At 47.8% G+C, this 17,773-nt stretch overlaps 9 protein-coding genes across 9 annotated transcripts; 5 read left to right on the forward strand and 4 right to left on the reverse strand.

Moving 5' to 3' along the window:
• Nucleotides 1-1,448: 1,448 nt before the first annotated feature.
• Nucleotides 1,449-2,632, reverse strand: N7510_006655 (fumarylacetoacetate hydrolase family protein; the record flags this gene model as incomplete). Its single annotated transcript, XM_056978580.1, has 6 exons — nt 1,449-1,607; nt 1,663-1,824; nt 1,882-2,122; nt 2,171-2,387; nt 2,437-2,515; nt 2,564-2,632. The coding sequence occupies 6 exons, from the start codon at nt 2,630-2,632 to the stop codon at nt 1,449-1,451; spliced, it is 927 nt and encodes a 308-aa protein (XP_056831623.1).
• A 594-nt stretch (nt 2,633-3,226) lies between these two features.
• Nucleotides 3,227-5,068, forward strand: N7510_006656 (uncharacterized protein; the record flags this gene model as incomplete). The annotated part of the gene is made up of 8 exons (XM_056978581.1): nt 3,227-3,411; nt 3,465-3,489; nt 3,545-3,578; nt 3,630-3,834; nt 3,884-3,988; nt 4,042-4,608; nt 4,661-4,778; nt 4,835-5,068. 8 exons carry the CDS (start codon nt 3,227-3,229, stop codon nt 5,066-5,068), a joined length of 1,473 nt encoding a protein of 490 aa, XP_056831624.1.
• Nucleotides 5,069-5,221: 153 nt separating this feature from the next.
• Nucleotides 5,222-7,281, reverse strand: N7510_006657 (uncharacterized protein; the record flags this gene model as incomplete). Its single annotated transcript, XM_056978582.1, has 2 exons — nt 5,222-6,996; nt 7,053-7,281. 2 exons carry the CDS (start codon nt 7,279-7,281, stop codon nt 5,222-5,224), a joined length of 2,004 nt encoding a protein of 667 aa, XP_056831625.1.
• An 815-nt stretch (nt 7,282-8,096) lies between these two features.
• Nucleotides 8,097-8,339, forward strand: N7510_006658 (uncharacterized protein; the record flags this gene model as incomplete). Its single annotated transcript, XM_056978583.1, has 1 exon — nt 8,097-8,339. The coding sequence occupies one exon, from the start codon at nt 8,097-8,099 to the stop codon at nt 8,337-8,339; it is 243 nt and encodes an 80-aa protein (XP_056831626.1).
• Nucleotides 8,340-8,958: 619 nt separating this feature from the next.
• N7510_006659 (RTA1 domain-containing protein) lies at nt 8,959-10,077 on the forward strand (the record flags this gene model as incomplete). Its single annotated transcript, XM_056978584.1, has 3 exons — nt 8,959-9,190; nt 9,282-9,533; nt 9,617-10,077. Coding segments are annotated over 3 exons (945 nt in total), but the record flags the coding sequence as incomplete, so codon positions are not given.
• Nucleotides 10,078-10,700: 623 nt separating this feature from the next.
• Nucleotides 10,701-12,312, forward strand: N7510_006660 (Zn(II)2Cys6 transcription factor domain-containing protein; the record flags this gene model as incomplete). The annotated part of the gene is made up of 2 exons (XM_056978585.1): nt 10,701-11,769; nt 11,981-12,312. 2 exons carry the CDS (start codon nt 10,701-10,703, stop codon nt 12,310-12,312), a joined length of 1,401 nt encoding a protein of 466 aa, XP_056831628.1.
• Nucleotides 12,313-12,881: 569 nt separating this feature from the next.
• N7510_006661 (flavin-binding monooxygenase) lies at nt 12,882-13,599 on the forward strand (the record flags this gene model as incomplete). Its single annotated transcript, XM_056978586.1, has 2 exons — nt 12,882-13,133; nt 13,252-13,599. 2 exons carry the CDS (start codon nt 12,882-12,884, stop codon nt 13,597-13,599), a joined length of 600 nt encoding a protein of 199 aa, XP_056831629.1.
• A 162-nt stretch (nt 13,600-13,761) lies between these two features.
• N7510_006662 (uncharacterized protein) lies at nt 13,762-15,566 on the reverse strand (the record flags this gene model as incomplete). The annotated part of the gene is made up of 3 exons (XM_056978587.1): nt 13,762-14,438; nt 14,491-14,884; nt 14,937-15,566. The coding sequence occupies 3 exons, from the start codon at nt 15,564-15,566 to the stop codon at nt 13,762-13,764; spliced, it is 1,701 nt and encodes a 566-aa protein (XP_056831630.1).
• A 445-nt stretch (nt 15,567-16,011) lies between these two features.
• Nucleotides 16,012-17,067, reverse strand: N7510_006663 (uncharacterized protein; the record flags this gene model as incomplete). Its single annotated transcript, XM_056978588.1, has 1 exon — nt 16,012-17,067. One exon carries the CDS (start codon nt 17,065-17,067, stop codon nt 16,012-16,014), a length of 1,056 nt encoding a protein of 351 aa, XP_056831631.1.
• Between the last annotated feature and the right edge of the window lie 706 nt (nt 17,068-17,773).

Consider the following 17,773-nt stretch of genomic DNA (forward strand, 5'->3'; position numbering starts at 1 on the left):
TTTTGGTTATTTCAAATCCATATGGTGCATTTATTGGATGATCAACAATAAGAACGAACGCGTCGCGTCACGGTTCCGTCTAAGAGGCATACCGGTGGGGCGCGGAGAGATCTAGGACCAATGGGTGCATAGAGAAGTCCGGACCCTGGGCACGGTCCTTTGAGGCATTATGGATCAGGGCTATATTTTCAATTAATTCCCACGCCCCTAAATCTAGTCGGTTAGCACTTAAATTTGAATATAGACATTTTACTAGTCCTGATTAGAATTCCTTAAATTTTGAAGGCGATTGCCCGAAAATTAGGGAGATTATGGCTGGCGCCAAATAATCACTATGGCGCCAGGCTTATCGCGGTCAAACCCTTATCTCTTCATTACTCGGCGCCAGCCTGGCGCCAGTATGGAATAGAATTTAGGCAGCTGGTTTAATTACTTGTGGGCCATTATCACTGCGATTGAAGACTGTGTTTGAAGACTGCATTTGACAGGTGACACAGGACATAGACTGTTGTGGATAAGTAGAGACTCTTCCTCCGTCTCTTCTTCCTTTCCTCAACTTGGATCTCCCGTCGACAATAGAACTCAAATTGAATTCTTGTTCGCTTCCTTTCTTGATCTGGCATCCGGTCACACAGGAGAAAACATCGGACTACATTAGAGGCCGCTTCCTAATGACGGTCCAAGTAATGTCGGTATCGTCAAATCATTAAGTCAGGTTGTGTTTGGCGCAATAGTTGTTGATACGACTATGACGGAGTCATCTGGTCTGACCCAGCGGAGGCGGGAAGCCTTTTCGTCGAAAAACTTCTTTTTTTTGGCCAATGACAGCTTCCAGAAGGTGCTGGAGGCCAGACGGCATCTTCCTCTATGTCCTTTAACATCTCCCGATTATTGACTGTCACTCGTCAACATACAATACTGGATATACGGCGGAGGATCCTCGTGACATCTCTCTTTCCACAGAGATAGATGAAGGGATCTGAGAGGATGAGGACCGGGTTTACTCGTGACCTCATGACGTCTTCTATATATTGAATGGTGTCAAGAATTGGAATTCCTACAGATCACATACAGGGATTTACCCCCATCAATATTTCCTATTATATAAATCATTTACTAGCTAGTGAGCCCTTTAATTTGTCGGGCATTCCCAGATTTATCTGAATCAGAGATTTATTTCTTCATGAATTACACGTCCATGTGGGACTGTCGTACACCCAGATTTTGACAAATGGTTAGGCTCCACTTCAGGGATTCAGGGGACGTCATTTCCTAAAGAAATTTAGTTTTGCGATAGAAGAAAGCACGTGGTATTATCCAATCATTCCCTGACTATTTGGCGAGAAATGTAACATTTCGATCGTGAAATATCTAGGCAATTGATAAGTTTCTGTCAATATCTGAAATCGCAAGCCTAAGACCATCAAATTGAAACATTGAAACTACGCTCAGTCTCGCGTGATCTCACAGAATTGAGTGCCCAGCCCATGACTTATGTTTACTCGAAGCTTGTCACCGGGTTGCAGAAACCGCGGTGGCTTTTGCGAGACTCCGATACCACAAGGTGTTCCAGTAATGATTACAGTTCCAGGTAGCAGAGTGTGTCCCTAAACATGTGAGATTGGGCCAAAAAGATACTGGTTTATTAGGTTGAGTCCATACCTGGGACAGATAAGAAACAATCTCTGGTATACTGAAGATCATGTCACTAGCAGATCCATTCTGCATCGTCTTCCCGTTGAGGAATGTGCGTAGTTCCAAGACATTAGGGTTGGGAATTTCTTGCGCATAGACTATGCAGGGTCCAAGCGGACAGAAACCGTCCTTATAGATGTCAGTATATTCGGATCGCAAGACCGTAGACAATTACTTTTTACCTACCATGCCCTTTGCATACGACCATTGTGAGGTCTTTTCTTGGAGTTTACGGGCAGTCACGTCATTAGCGACAGAGTAGCCCAGGATATAAGCACTCGCATCTGGAACTGAGACATTCTTGCAAATTCTCCCAATTACGACAGCCAGCTCAACCTCGTAGTCAACTTCATCGTGATCCACGTTTGAAGGCAACACAATTGGTTCCGATGCCGACGCAATACAAGTACTCGCTTTGAGAAAGACTCTGCATTGGGTCAGCGAGATTTATTAAGACCGTGGGACCAATACTCACGTCGGAGTGTTGGGGAGAGTCATTTTCATCTCTGCCGCATGTTCCTTGTAGTTAAGACCAACACACCGGACTGTCCCAGCTTCGTTTGGTGTAACTGGCGAGAGAAGCTCTTCTACGAACTTTACTTCACCAGTAAAGGGGGCATCGTAGTCCAATGCCGACCCTCCAGCAACAACCTTCACAGCCACGTCTTTCTGCTCCACCATGGCGAGTCCCACTTAGAACTTGTAAGCTTCGTCTTTCTATACTTTACGGATCAACATTACCATCAACACTGCCGTCCACAGGCTCGCCGCCGTAGATGTTACCATCACTGCCCCTAAATCGTACCCATCGTCTCCAAACCTGCCTGTCATGAGTTTATGTCGAAAGGCTTTGTAGGAAAGTGCATACTGGGTGTTTCGAGCGGAGAGGGGCCTTTGAGACTGTTCCCGTTTCGTGGGATCCATTTGATATGGCCATATTGTAGGACGCAAAGGATTCGAAAATTTCTCAGAGTAATATTGTGAAAAGGACAAACTGTCATTAGGGTCTTATCAATGGCTACGCAATTGCGTCGTCGAGTACATGGCGTGTCGGGAAATTCGTCGGGGAATTCACCCCCTGATAAGGCTTTTGCCGATGCCAAGACGATAGAATGCGGGGAATACTATTCCGGCATGGGGGCGCAACTTTCGGATTTACGTCGAGACTCTGGGCTGCATTGGCGAGGCAAAAAGGTGGAAAGATCAACAATTTACGGGCGTTACGTATCAGAAGTCTTAGAGAATACCCCAAGAGAAAGATGTGCAAATATCATAGAAAAACGCAAATGAGTCATGGTCATCCTTATCATTTATCATTGAAGCGGCCATTACACTTCGCCGATTGAAGATAACAACTTAGACTTTAATCGGAAATTTCCTCTCCTTTCCCCAATGCGTTGAATAAGCCGATCCTTTTTCCCGACGAGCAATGTCGTCTCCAACTGAGTGGATGGCGTTTAAAGGACGACAGAGCCTAAAGGCTAAATGAATCTCCATGTTTTGGGGGTTAACAAACTATTTCACTTCTAAGATGGCCGACAAGGAAACAGGCCTCAAATTCAACGCCGAATCGGCATCGGATCATGTTGTGCAGATGGGCAACCTCTCCGTCGACCCAGTCACCGAGAAGAAGCTGCTCAGAAAGCTTGATCTGTGCATATGTCCCTTGGTGATGTCCATTTTCTTAGTTGCGTACCTTGATCGCAGCAATCTGGGGTAAGCATTGTGCGATCCTGAGAGAAGTGATTGGTTTCTGATTATTCTACTAGGAATGCTGCTGTCGCAGGAATGCCGGTGAGTTTTGAAGCTATCAATTTCGGATCCACTGACACATTCTTCATTACTGAAGGAAGATATTGGATTGGTTGGAAACCAGCTTGGAAGTGAGTCACTCATTACATGGTGGGAAAATCATCACTAATCTTCAATTATAGATGCCGTCTCCTTATTCTACGCGACATACGTGTTCTTCGAAATTCCATTTTCAATGCTCCTGAGAAAGTTGCGCCCAAACAGATTGATCTCGGCATTGATCATTGGGTTCAGTGCCTCAATACTCTCTGCTGGATTTATCAAGAATGTTGCCGGGCTCTATATCACCAGATTGCTTCTCGGTGTTTTTGAAAGTGGCTTGTTTCCGTATGCATACTTTGCTTTCAATTTGGTATCGAGGCTAATGCGTTACCAGGTGTCTGACTGTACTTTTGACTACTTTCTATAAACGTGAAGAGCAAGCCCAAAGAATCTCTTACTTATTCGTATCAGCTGCCCTGAGTGGCGGGTTTGGCGGCCTGTACTAAATGACTCTCCTTTCTGCTATCCGTTGCTTTTCTAACATAATGTTAGGTTGGCATTTGGACTTCTCCGCTTGGATGGTGTCGGCGGCCTCGAAGGATGGCGATGGCTCTTTATCGTCGAAGGGCTGATGAGCGCCCTTGTTGGCTTTGCAACTTTCTTCTTCCTACCAAACGACTATGAAACAGCATATTTCCTCAATGAAGAAGATAAAGAACTCATGCGCATGCGCATGCAGCTATCGGTACAATATACCGATGCCGGGCCATTCGACATCCGGGAAGTCTGGAAAACTCTGCGCGATCCCAAGAGCTGGCTGACCTCTCTCAATCAAATCAGCGTAAATGTCTGCTCCTTTGGTTTTAGCACATTCTTGCCCACTATCATCAAGGCATTCGGCTACGACTCAGTGAAGACGCAATTGCTTACGGTCCCTGTGTATATTTGGGCTTCTATCTTCTATCTTGCGATTGCCCATTTTTCCGATAGAGTGCGTATGCGGGCAGTCTTCATGGTACCCTTGTGTCTAGTGACGGCTGTTGGATATTCTATGCTGCTGGGGGTGAATGTGCATGCCAGAGGGCCACTGTACTTTGCAACCTATGTTTGTGTGACAGGGTATGTTTTGATATATATCTGCTTAGCCGGATGACGCTGACTTTGCTAACAGAATCTACTGTGTGGTTGGTCTTGGGGTATCATGGAATGCCAACAGCCATGCTGGGTACTATAAACGAACTATGGCCGTTGGTCTCCAGCAATCAATTGGAAACTGTGGCGGATTAATTGTGAGTGCATAAGCTTGGGTTTAATGTACATTGGATTGGACTAAGTATTGTTACAGGCTGGTCAAATCTACAAGACAGCGGTCAATGGACGATACGTTGTTGGTCATTCCGTTTCTCTTGCGACCATATGCGTTTCCTTCTTTGGAAATGTTAGCATGTATCTGTTGCTGAAATATCACAACAGCAAACGAGATAGGATGTCTCCAGAGGATCGGGAAAGATCTATTAACTCTGGATTGTATGAGAAAGAAGGAGGGGATTTTCATCCGGATTTTCGGTATATCTTGTGATGCTCCTTTGATCGATAGTGGAAATTAATTGAATTCTTCTTTAAATCATCAACATTTCGATGTTTTTGTGTCTACAGTCACCCCACTTTAACGCGAGTAGAGTTCAGAAGCTATTTTACAAGGTGCGATTCTATATCCAACCTGTCTAGCTGGCTAGTCATGATATGCAATTTCAGAAATCATTTGTTCCCATGTTTCCAAATCCGTAGCCTGTGGGAATGCAAAATTCCGATCCTCCCATATTGCAGGCCACATCATGTTTGGTGAGTAGCCGGGCGAGTTGATGGGGAATGCACAAAGTGCCGGGGAACCCACGGGAATTGTGTCTGCTGCCATCATCCCATTGCTATGCTCTCCACTATGGCTCCCATGAGAAGTTATATCCAGCACAGTATCCATTGACTCCATGTGAGGTTCATGCCCAAGTTGATCAGTTGCTCGATTGAATCCCTTTGTACGGGCAATGCACAACTCGACGACTTTTACCTCAGCGAGGGCAAATTCGTTCAACCAAACATCTTTTCGTAGTCTTTCGCAGTATTTCTGGAGATCAATCAAGATAGCTGCAGTCTGTGGGTCATTCGGACGACGAACGGCAATGATTCCAAGGATCAAAGCACTGTTGAACATGTTATGGGTGCCTAAGGTCCATCGCATATTTTCTGCGGTCCCATAAGTGAGTGAATCCAGCCGAATCTTAAGATCAGATGATGCCGATGAGATGCATGCCTCGTGGCTGAGATGGAAGTGGTTGGTAATAGACTCCCGCAGGAGATATGGTCGGTGCAGTGTGATTCGGGCAAAGTGAAATGCGGAATGCAGATAGAGGCGATGCCAAGGCAGGAAGGCATTTGAATCATCCCAAGAGAAATCAGGATCATCCAAAGAAAGATGGGCCGGAAGTCGCTTTTTCCATGCTACAAGCTTTTCGTCCATCTCTGTCACCACAGCGTAAGATGCTGGATAAAGCCCAAAGCATCGGTCCTGGATTTCTCCTGCGATTTTGGCCAATCCATTTCCCAAGAGTGTAACGCTACTTGGAGTAGGATTGTTCAATGACTGTACAGTGACGGTTGAGGACTGCTCATCCGTCAAGTCATCTAACCAGATGTTCTCTGGTGCATGGACGAGACACATGTGATCCGATATGGCATATGGTCTGCCGAGGGCCAGTGCAATCGCTTTGTCCAGCATGTACAGGTTGCCCCAAAGTCTTCTCCTAATTTCAGTAGCCTTTCTGGAAAGACCCCATTTTTCTCCATCAATATGCATGCCTTGTGCCTGGGCCATGCGCATAGCGAAGCTGATGGTAAGCCAGCTTTCTGCCACTTGTCGAGTGTAAAGCAGATAGCGGGTCACCATCAGGCCCGCTCTAACAAGATCCAAGCTCTCTCCGTGGAAAGAGGGGGAAATAACAATGGCTCTCCTAGAGGCCCAATAGAAGCGGAGCGATGCTTCCTCTCTCTCTTTCCTCTTTTCCTGAGAGAGTGTTTCAGAGCCATCCAAGAGAACACCAAAAGCGAGAATGATAAATAGCAGGGCTAGCCAACGAAGGTCTACACCGGCAATCTCATCAAATCCAAATTTTCTCCCCCAGAACTCTTCGAACTGAGATTTAAAAGTGCCTGGATGAACCGTATCGATGGTCCAGTTGATTTCGGTCAGGAATCTCTCAATAAGCCGGTCGACAGTCATTTTATTCCGTGGTAGGAGACCCAGCAGATCCCAGACTTGTGAGAATGGGCCCGAGTCATTTCTGAATGATTGCAAGGAGTCATTTGTGGATAGTAGGCTCATTGGAGGCAGGTCTGGGGCGGATTCGTGAATCATTCGTGCTGCCACCTGATGTCCGAAATATGAATTGCCGAAAAAAGTCGGCGCCCCTCGTGCTATATATAATTGGCCAAGTTCCGTTCCCTGGGTGTCGGCTGGATAGTGAGCAGAGTTAAGAAAATACTCCCTCATTGATGGTATAATAGCTTACCTGGTGCCGCCCCCTCCCCTGGTGTTGTCTTCGGTTCCCCATCCTTGCCCGGCCACTGACACAATTGGGGCACTCCGCGCTGGATACAGCGGAAGCATGGTATTTCCTGGTCGCATTTCTGCTTGCGAGCATGGCACTGGGAGCAAGATGTTGTTTTTCGCCCGCGCTTCCGGGCCATGACCTGGGCACCTGGTGCAAGGCGGGTTGCCTTGCCGCCTCTAGTACTCATTGGTTTCCCCAAGCCACGGGACTACTCTTGGCTAGATGGGTAAGGATGAGATATGAAGAGTAACTCATGGCATCTGAGGTGGAAAGAGAAGAAAGTATGGTGTACAGGGGGCACGGGTGGTTTATCTCTCGTTGTCTCAAGGATCAAGCTCCAAACCCCACACTTCCCCGGGCGGTGAAGTCGGCGGAGTCGGAGACTCTCGTGAACCCTCATGAACTCGCGTGGAATACAGTTGATCTGTTTCTCAATAAACTGGATAATCTTACCGAAATTCCATCGGGCTGTTTGACCCAGTGGCCATCTGCTTCGGCCCCGTTAATTTCTCCCATAGTGTGGACACATCGATTTGCCCTACAATACGCGCCTGGCGCCCTAACCTGAGAGCGCCTAATTCATCATCTGCACCATGTCTCAGAAATACCGCTGTTGATAGTATAAACATGTCGGTTTCAAGGGGTGTTCACAATACGATATTTTCAGGATTTTTAATATCGCATATCGTATCGTCGGACTAAAATCTCGACGATAATTATCGTGCGATAATATCGTCTATTCGACGCGTAACCTGCTGAAAACCGATATTACCCCGAAAACAAACAAACGTGTGAAGATCTCACATGCCTCGTCCATTACTTTCAACTACGCTAAAGTAATTAGATAGTCTCCAAGGATCCCAATTGTGGTCCTCCTGACGCTCAGCAGGCCGTCAAGAACTCAGCGGAGCATCTCCTCTTCTGAATTGGGAAATTCAGTGTCATTTTGGGGGAAGACTAAGTATGCAACGACTTGATTGAATTCAAAATGAGGCTTCGAGGATGTGGTATGTGGTGCAGCTTGTTGGCTTTATGATTGAGGAGTCGTCTACCACGGGCGCCGAAAGCGGGATTGGAGGTGGCAACTCAAGGCCTAACATGGCAGATATTCTCCACGCATTACCCGATCCCTATTATATGAGTCGACCCATATGCCATCGTACTTGGAACCGGGGTAAACCTATCTTCGGCGAAGGCTGTGCTGTGCCCAGTGGCCGTCGGCACCGGCAATTGGGAATTGCGTAAGTACGAGTGGACATGACTTTAGCACAACTACGGAACTGGCGCCCTTTTCCGCGTAGCGGGCCCACAATGCTTGTAATCTGTCGTCGACTCTATCCTTTAGTAGTCACACCTTGTCACTTTGCGGCGTTGGCCGTATATTGCCTCTAGTGTATAAGCCACAGCCACCGAATTATTTAGGTGGGTTTCAACGGCCCACGCATGCTTGTAGGCCCACGACCAATAGCAGAATCTTCTATACACGTATCCGGTTCCAACAGCCGCACGGATGCCTGTAGGCCCACCCGTAAAATTGACCAATAGCGGAACTTTCTATACACGTATCCGGTTCCAACAACCCCACGCATGCTTGTAGGCCCACCCGTAAAATTGACCACTTGCAGAACTCTCTATACACGTATCTATATCGTGAACGCGGCCCCGCCACTGCTTGTAAATGCAATGGTGAGATTATCGTCTCACATCGTTCCGTATACACGTATCCAAGATGGCTGTGAAGGCGACTGCAGCAGTGGCTTAGATGGCGCTTATGTTGGCTAATACGTGAAACAGGAAATCTTTCGTATTTAAAGAAGCACATGCTCCTCACTTGACACTGAGCGCTATTGTATGCTCTCTAGATAACGAGTTCTTTCTGTTTTTATTACAGCAGTTAACTACCCGCCAAAATACTATGAGTGACTCATGTGATGAAAACTGGCGACATGCCAGTTTCTCTTTCTACCGATACGTACCAGCTCTAGCTGCCGCCGTCATTTTCTGCATTCTCTTCTTTGCTTTCACCACAATTCATCTATTCCAGATGGTCAAGACAAAAACTTGGTACCTGACACCACTGGTTGTGGGATGTCTTTGTATGTATAGTATCCCAAGCTCTCCTGGTTTCACCAGTCCGTTGCGAGGGGGATGCAGACCTGGTTGCTAAATCATGATGGTGCTCTGTAGTCGAATTCATCGGCTTCGCCGGTCGAGCGTCGTCGGGGTCCCAAAGCGCAGGCTGTTGGACATTGACCCCTTATCTCATTCAGAGCATGTTCATATTGCTTGCTCCTGCCCTATTCGCTGCTTCCATCTACATGACTCTGGGCCGCATCATTCTCTTGGTTGAAGGAGAGGCACTCGCGCTGATAAAACGACGGTGGCTTACAAAGATATTTGTTTCTGGAGATGTCGTGTGCTTCTTTCTCCTTGCTGGGGGTATGAAGAGCCCCCCACTACCTTGCTCACCTTCACTGTCCGCGAGAACATGTGCATGTGCCTGACTGATGAGGATTTTCTAGGCGGCGGCATCGTGGCAACGGCCAAAGACGACAAAACCATGGCCGATACGGGTAACGATGTCATCATTGCGGGCTTGGCGATGCAGCTTCTATGGTTCGCCTTGTTCGTCCTTGCTGCAGCACTTTTCCACAAGCGCCTTGCATCGACTCCGACCCCTCGTTCCTCACACCCAAACATTCGCTGGCAAAGCTATCTTAGCACCCTGTACGTGGCGAGCACCTTGATTATCATTCGATCCACGTTTCGCGTCGCCGAGTACGTGCAAGGCAACAACGGATATCTTCTGTCCAATGAGGTATTCCTGTACATTTTCGACGCACTTCCCATGTTTATAGTTGTCGTTTGGCTGCACTGGAGACATCCTGGAGAGATTGGTCTGCTGCTGCGCGATGAGAAGCCTGACACAAACGGACTGCGTCTCCTCCGCCTTCGTTCTACGCCTAAGGGCTCAACAGTCTAAGAGACGTAGTAAAGGCGGTCGGCCCCGGTATGGCTTGCGACCACCGGCTCATAGGGAGGAGGGGGAGGTGGGGGGCGTTTAGACAAAGGACTGAGGCGGCGGAACGACATCTTGGGAGAGTCCGTCTTTAAGATGACTGGGTGTCGCGCTATGCTGCTTGGTTAAAGTGTCGAATCCAGGTGGAGAATTGATCCGCCACTAATTACCCAACTAGTAATATCATGACCGCAAGATAGAAGAAGTCTGACATTCTAAGGATACTCTGGCTATCTCTTTAATAGTGCACAGTGCATAGTAAGCGAAATAAGCACACAATAACAAAAATGTGAAAATACAAAAGCAGTTTAGTGCTGACAAACTTTTATGCATGGATCCACCATGCTGGCATCTCGACATAAAGGAAATTTGGGAGGTTAAGTTAGCAGGGCGCCACAGTAGAGTTCTGCCTAATGGCATCTGCAGCCGTGCCAAGCCCACCAAGAAACGATGAAAGGGAGGACGGCGCCCGGGCGGTGTCACTTTCGTTACTGTAGCTGGCTGTACTTAACAAGTGTGGTGTCCCCACACTGTCTGGAATCACCGCAGCACCCCTTCATTTACATCAAATAATTCACCACTGTAACATGCGCCGCAAGCACAAAAAGTCTCGAAATGGGTGCAGGGAATGCAAGATCCGCCACATGAAATGTGACGAGAGTCGCCCAGCCTGTAGCAATTGCTTGGCCATAGAGCGACGATGCTCATTCCTCGACTTGCACCATAATACCCAATTGGCAGCGTATTCATTAGCATCCGCATCAGCAAGAGCATCAGCAAGAGACTCACCACTTCCACCGAAAGGCCCCCTCGCCCTGCCAGTCCAAGACCTGCCGCAAACGCCGGAATTTACCCTGCCGCACCTCGGGCTGCTGCATCACTTCGAGTCCGTCCTGTCCAAAGACTTGAACATGGGTCCAGAGCAAGCCATGCAGTTCTGCAACATGACGGTCGAGTCTGCTCTATCCGCCCCGTATCTGATGGACCAAGTCCTTGCACTTTCGGCGGCACACAAGAGCCATGTAAGCCGAGATAGGCAGTCAGCCCAAAACTATCGGACCCAGGCGGCTGAGCTGCAGACACGCGGCTTGGCTCGGTTGAACCACGACGGGGTGCACGTCGCCCACTGCGACGCCTTGCCAATATTTCTATATTCGTCCTTCCTCGGCATCCACTCCTTATTTGACGCTCTCCAGCACCGCGACTTAGAGGCTCTGCTCGACGACTTCGTCACCTACCTCGCCATTCACCGTGGTGTTTCAGCCGTTGTGCCCCAATCTTGGCCGGAAATAGAGCCTGTGCTAGAACTGATTGTCGAGGACCGTCGCGTCTTTGATCGCATACTTCGAGGTGGTGGTGGTGGCCAAGGAGAATGCGATCCCTTGAAGGCCCTCATCGACAGCAGCCCTGACCTCGGCGCTGCGGAGAAGGTAGCTGGCCGTGCGGTCATCGAGGCCCTTCAGTGGGCATTCGATTTGTGCAACGCTTCAGCTGAAGCCCGGACCAGGGTGCATTTTCTGTCGGCATGGGCAACTGTTCTACCAGTTGATTTTTTGGACATGCTGAAGCGTCGAAAGGCGGAAGGGTTGGCGGTACTGGCGTACTATGCAGTTTTGCTGCATGAATCACGAGATTTCTGGGTCTTTGCCGACGCTGGTCAGTTTCTAATTAGAGAAATTTCGGCCCATCTTGGACCTTCTTGGGCACATATATTATCTTGGCCAAAGAAGAAGCTCACATGAATTAATAAGAGCTTCTTTGCTTTGGATAGGTAGCAAAATGTGCGGCGTTGCTGCTTCTTTAACAACCCCCTCCCCCACAGCGAGGTGATGCCACAGGCGGACACACGAGATTACCCGCATCAAAGACTGGCCGCTGTGCAGATCGTCCGGCATCCAGATACTGCCTTCAATCAATGAGCTCAACGAGCTCAAGACCTTCATCTGCGAGGCCACGTGGATTGCTCCGCCCATAGGAGAGGGTTTCAAAATCTTCTCTCCGGAAGAACAGCAAAAGTTCGCCGAGGATCCAGAGTACCATCTCGTGGAGCGCCAGAAGATCGAGGCACGCATGAACAGGAATTTTGCGGTCTTCCACACTGAGACTGAGTCTCAGAAGAACGCGCCCGAGTATATGAAGGGCGTGATGGAGACGAAATTGCAGGATAAGAAGCTCTCCAAGCTGTTGATTCCGGAGTAGTCGGTCGGCTGCCGACGATTGACGCCGTACTCAAATTATCTCGAGTCGCTGAGCGACGATAACATCAGGGTGGTCTATGGAGAGATCACGCAGATCACGGAGACGGGAGTGATTTGTGAGGACGGTGCTGGAGAGCACTCACTCGAGGTGCTGATTTGTGTGACTGGCTTTGACACTACGTTCAAGCCGCGATTTCCCTTGATCGGATCAACTGGAGAACAGTTGGGCACACGTTGGAAGGGTAATGTGACCAGATGTCAGATCAAGAAAGAAAATCAATAAAGAATTCAATTTGAGTACGTAGTCGACGGGAGATCCAAGTTGAGAAAGGGAAGAAGAGACAAAAGAAGAGTCTCTACTTATCTACAACATTCTATGTCCTATGTCACCTGTCAAAGGCAGTATTCAAATGCAGTCTTCAATCGCAGTGATGCCAAACGCGGTCCCGTCAAGCGCAGACTCGTCGAGCGCGGTCCCGTCATGCGCTGTCCCGTTAAGATCCCATCCAGCGAGATCACAGGTAAAGATTCTTGAGTGGCTAGTAATACTTTCTCACAGGCTAATGCTGGATGGCAGATGACCCAAAAGCATATTTTGGTATTGCCGCTGACAAGTTCCCTGATTATATCTGTAAGCATCGAATGGGTCGCTTCCAAATGATGACAGATGCTGACACAGACGTAGTTACACTTATTCCCAACCGTCCGATTGGGAATAGACCAGTGCTTATCTCCATCGAGGCCGAAGTCGAATATATCATACAGATGCTCTCAAAATTTCAAAACCAGAATTTTGACTCGTTTGAGGTCAATGCGGAATCGGTGGATTAGTTCAACGAGTGGAAAGACGAGTTCATGAAAGACACTAGTAAGCAAATAGCCCATAATCTTGCGGCGCAGCCAACATAGCTGACGTTCGTGCTTCGTAGTCTGGACAGAGGAATGCCGCTCATGGTACAAAGCGGGCAACAGCTTCGGCAAGGTTCTGGCCCTCTGGCCAGGCAGCACCCTGCATTACTTGGGGACGCTCAACAGCTCACAATGGCAGGACTGGAGCTACAAGTATCCAGCCGGCAAAAACAAATACACATACCTGGGTAATGGCCACAGCACAACTGAAGTTCAGCAGAGCGACGTCAGCTTCTATATCAGAAACAAGGACGACACGCTGACGTATCCGGTGTTGAAGAAGCCGGCGATGAAGGTCAGGATTGAGGCGGTGCAGGACGCAATTGTAGGAGAGGTCAGGTCTAAAGCGTCAGGGCATCTTGGGGTAGTGGGGGCTTAGTCTAGGTTATGTTTGAGGGTGATAGACCAAAATGGTCCCAAATCGCGGACCAATCCGGGTCCGGTCCGGGATTATCTGGTTTCTGCAGAAGGGTAAGGTACATTGCAGTGGTTTGATGAGTATAGCAAGCAGGTAATAGAGCGCATAGGTCAGCTACAGGTGCTAACTGGCATCGCCCTCGTCTTGCTTGACATCTGGGAAGTTTTCAACAATCCAAGTACAGAACAATTGCCAATCCTCTTGAAACCTTTTTTGGCGGCATATCTTTTCATCCTCGTCCATGCAACTGTAATCAAAACTCCATTCTGCAAGACGTTTCCATCCAGGAAGGGAGATTTTTCTAGACCCGATAGTAAGTTGATACAGCTCGTGTGAACTGGAGGACCTATAATATTGGTTAGTTGTCGTCACATAATAAGCTACAGGATAGTAAAAGGTCTCCAAATACCCCCAAAAGCCCGGGTCGTCGGTGTTTATTGTGCAGGGCACAGATCGCGCCAGCAATGCATAGACCGGGTGAGCTTGAATCTGTTCACACAAGCCCAGCAGCTCATTACTCGTCGGACATATCTCGATGGCAATGTTCCTTTCCTTACAGATCTCGATAAGAAAAGGATGTTTTAACAGACTGTATCCATGGCCAATCCGTTTTGTCCCAAGTAATACAGCATCATACAGATTTGAATCTGCTTCGCCACCATCATCGAGTGTCTCTCCTGCATGAAGGATGAAGGGAATATCTAAACCGAGTTTTTGGCATTGCTTTTGCATGTCAACGAGATCCGACACCCAGAAGGAAAGCGGTTTACCAGCGTCCTCTTGGCCACAAAGATCAAAACCTGGTCATTATGTGAGAAGAGGTCGATGCGTCTTCTTAGAAGGTTTACCTACCGCAAATAAGATCCGGATATCTTTGTTTGAGATGAATAACATCGTCAATGCACCACTTCATTTCCCACTGCGTGCATCCTCGGAGGTTGGCATAAATTATTTTAATGCCGTAGAAGAGAATCTCCCTCCGGCCAAGCTTTTCCTTCTCCTGCTGAAGAACTTCCTGGACAATTTCTAGCATTTCCTCATGAGAGAGAGTCCGTTCACCATTGTCGGTTGTGACTGTACTGCCGTAGTGCATTGCAAAACGAATTTCTGCATAGCATATACCATCCTCGGCCAGATTCCAAATGATTCGGCGAATGTATTCTCTCCATGCCCGTTCATATCGAAGAAGGCCCCGGTTGATTCGCATGGAGTTGTTCATGCATTTCCAGATACTGGTTTCCAAGTTCTTATCAATCATGCTGCAAGGGGAAGAAGAGGAAAAGTCCGCACCTATTGACAGTTCGTTCAGGAGAATATGCATCGTGCTTCTGTAAGAGGATCTTTGACACGAGCCACTTATCTGCTGCTTGTTCTCCGGTGGGAAATTGCTGTCTGAAGTTCCTGTACGGCATCCAAGTCTCCAGAGAATAATCTTCGTGGAAAATATTGACATGCGACATCGCCGCGGCTTCCGTCTGGGTCAACAGCCGCATTTCGGGCAGGGCTTCCACAAAACTGCAGGGCGTAGCAAGGGGTACTGTACACCTGATATGCATGTTGTGCATTTCTTGTGCCACGGGTATCATCGTTTCCGGGGGTAACATTGCATCAAAATGGCAGTGTAGCAATGCTCCTTTGGGTGCCCGTCGAGCTATACGCATAAGGTCGCTGGTTTCGATTGCCGAGAGAGCAGAATAGAATTTTTTATCTGCTTCTGGTCCGGATACTGAAAGTATTCGTTCATGTTCGGTGATCCGAATCCTCTCAAAAATCTTGTTGGCTTGGACTTCAAGAGCCGATTGGTCTTGTTTGAACGCAAAATCGAATGCTTGCTGTTGCTCTTCTTGCTGAAGTGCAAGTCTAGCCGCCTCATAGTCCGGATGGGTGTATTTCAGAGCTTGCCGTATCGGCTTCGCCATCGGACCCATTACTCTTGATGAAAGATAAACGTGGTAGAAACCGATAGAAACGGGCCTTGAAATACTGACACAGAGATTGCAAATCAGGGAAGAGTATTTTAAAAGACAGCGATTAATAGGACACGGTGGCCATATTGATGATTCCAACACGGATAAAAGGTTCCACTCCCATCTCGTTGTCAGCAGTGGTTAAAGCTGCTGTCAAAATTAAGACGTACGAGGGTCCCACATGGAATTGTACGTCACGAATAAATCAATCTCTGATTCAGATAAATCTGGGAATGCCCAACGATTTAAGGGGCGTACTAGCTAACGAATGACTAGTACACTTTAGGAGATATTCATGAGGGGTAAAATCCCTGTATGTGACCTGTAGGAATTCCAATTCTTGACAGACCCCCCCCCCCCCAAAGAAATCCTGGTTGAGCTGGATTCCTGTCCAAATCTTCCAAATCTAGAAGAAAGTAGCGCCGGTATACAAGACCTGGTCGTCTTCCTGATCCATAGGCTTTGGATCATTGGCCTTTGAATTATTGGCCTTTGCATCATTATATGCCTTGATCTTTTCATCAAGCCACTTTCGGTAATCAGGATCCTGATCAACCTCATCATTCGTCCGTTTTTCTGCTTCCTTATTGACCGTATAGCCTTGTGAGCGAGCCTTTGGGTTCAAAGTATAGCACATCCAAGGCCTATGAAATTTCCTGCCACATGGGCATTGCCTTGTGAAGTCTGTATGTCTATTGCCAGTCTCGTCGGTAGTCGATGCCGCGGAGTTTTGTAATGACTTTTGGCTCCAATAGCCCCTGAAATAGGTGACTAGCTCTTCGAAAGTAGTCTGCTTGTCGTTGACTGTGAACTCATGGTCCCATTGGTCGTAGAACTCGGGTGCGATTGTTTGAATAGCTTCAAGAAATTCTAAACGGGCTGAATCCTGAACTGTAGTCCAACCTGCCTCAATAATTTCAGGTTTCAAGGTCTCCCATTGACGGAGCCATTTTAACATATCGATGCCCTTCGCCGGACCCTTTGTAATGTCTAGCCATTGCTTCCTGATGCTCTTCACGTAATATGGGTCCAATTTAGGCGGAAATCGGGCTCGAATTGCCCTCAATTGCTCGCGTACACTCTCTAATTGTAAGAGTTCATTATGGAAGCTGGGATCTAGGGTAAAATTGATTTTCTTCCTGATCTGATAAAGGCCTTTGGTCTGATTGTCGAATTTAGACCTCTCTGCATTGTATCTAGTCATCATCATCTGATAGACTTGATAGACCTGATAGACCTGTGTTCCAGCCCACTTCTGTCCAGGGGTGGTCAATGCTAGAGCATCATCTTCCGTTGGTTGTATAGGGGGATCCATAGGCGTCTCATCACCGTCTGGATCACAAATTCCCCAAATTTGTAGTCCTTCACAGTCGTATTTAATATTCCTGATCCAGGCCTGCCATTGTGATTGATTTGATAGCTTAACGCTGCTTCGAGGGGAGGATAGGTCTTCGTATTCCATGATGCAATAGGGAATATATCGCACATTCGTTGCTCAGTTGAATCCCAATCCGTAGGGGTCTCTCGTCCAAATCAGAGGTAACGAGGTAATCAGACCCTCCAGGGAAAGGTGTGAATAGCTTCAAGGATAGCCTAAAGCAGTATCACGGCGAAACCGGGCTCATAACTGTCAAAATCTGGGCGTACGACAGTCCCACATGGACGTGTAATTCACGAAGAAATAAATCTCTGATTCCGGTAAATCTGGGAATGCCCGACAATTTAGAGCGCTCACTAACTACTAAATGACTAATACATAATAGGAAATACTGATGAGGGGTAAAATCCCTGTATGTGATCTGTAGGAATTCCAATTCTTGACAGATGCAAAAACCCATCGAGGCGATCCATGGGGGCGTGGTGAGGTCTTATCAGAAAAAGTTTAAAATGGGCCCCCAGAAGACGGCATGTTGGCTCTCCGTCCTATTAAGCGCCTGCATTGCCATTCACGATTTCTTCCGCGGAAGTGACAGCAAGTAGGTGATTTGCCATTTCTCGTACTTGAGAGAGCCTAGCCGCCGCGCCGCGACAATTCACTCAATTGAGTGCTTTTTGGTGGCATACTGGGTGGTTGAAGATGGTAGGGTCCGACGCGGTGACGCATTCCGCTATGCGCCACCCGCTTACATGCGCCACTCGTTTCACGGTCGCATCAATCACCGAAAGAT

The sequence above is a fragment of the Penicillium lagena genome, assembly GCF_028827675.1.
Source record: "Penicillium lagena strain IBT 129212 chromosome Unknown utg000005l_segment0_segment0, whole genome shotgun sequence".
In the NCBI taxonomy this organism is placed as follows: domain Eukaryota; kingdom Fungi; phylum Ascomycota; class Eurotiomycetes; order Eurotiales; family Aspergillaceae; genus Penicillium; species Penicillium lagena.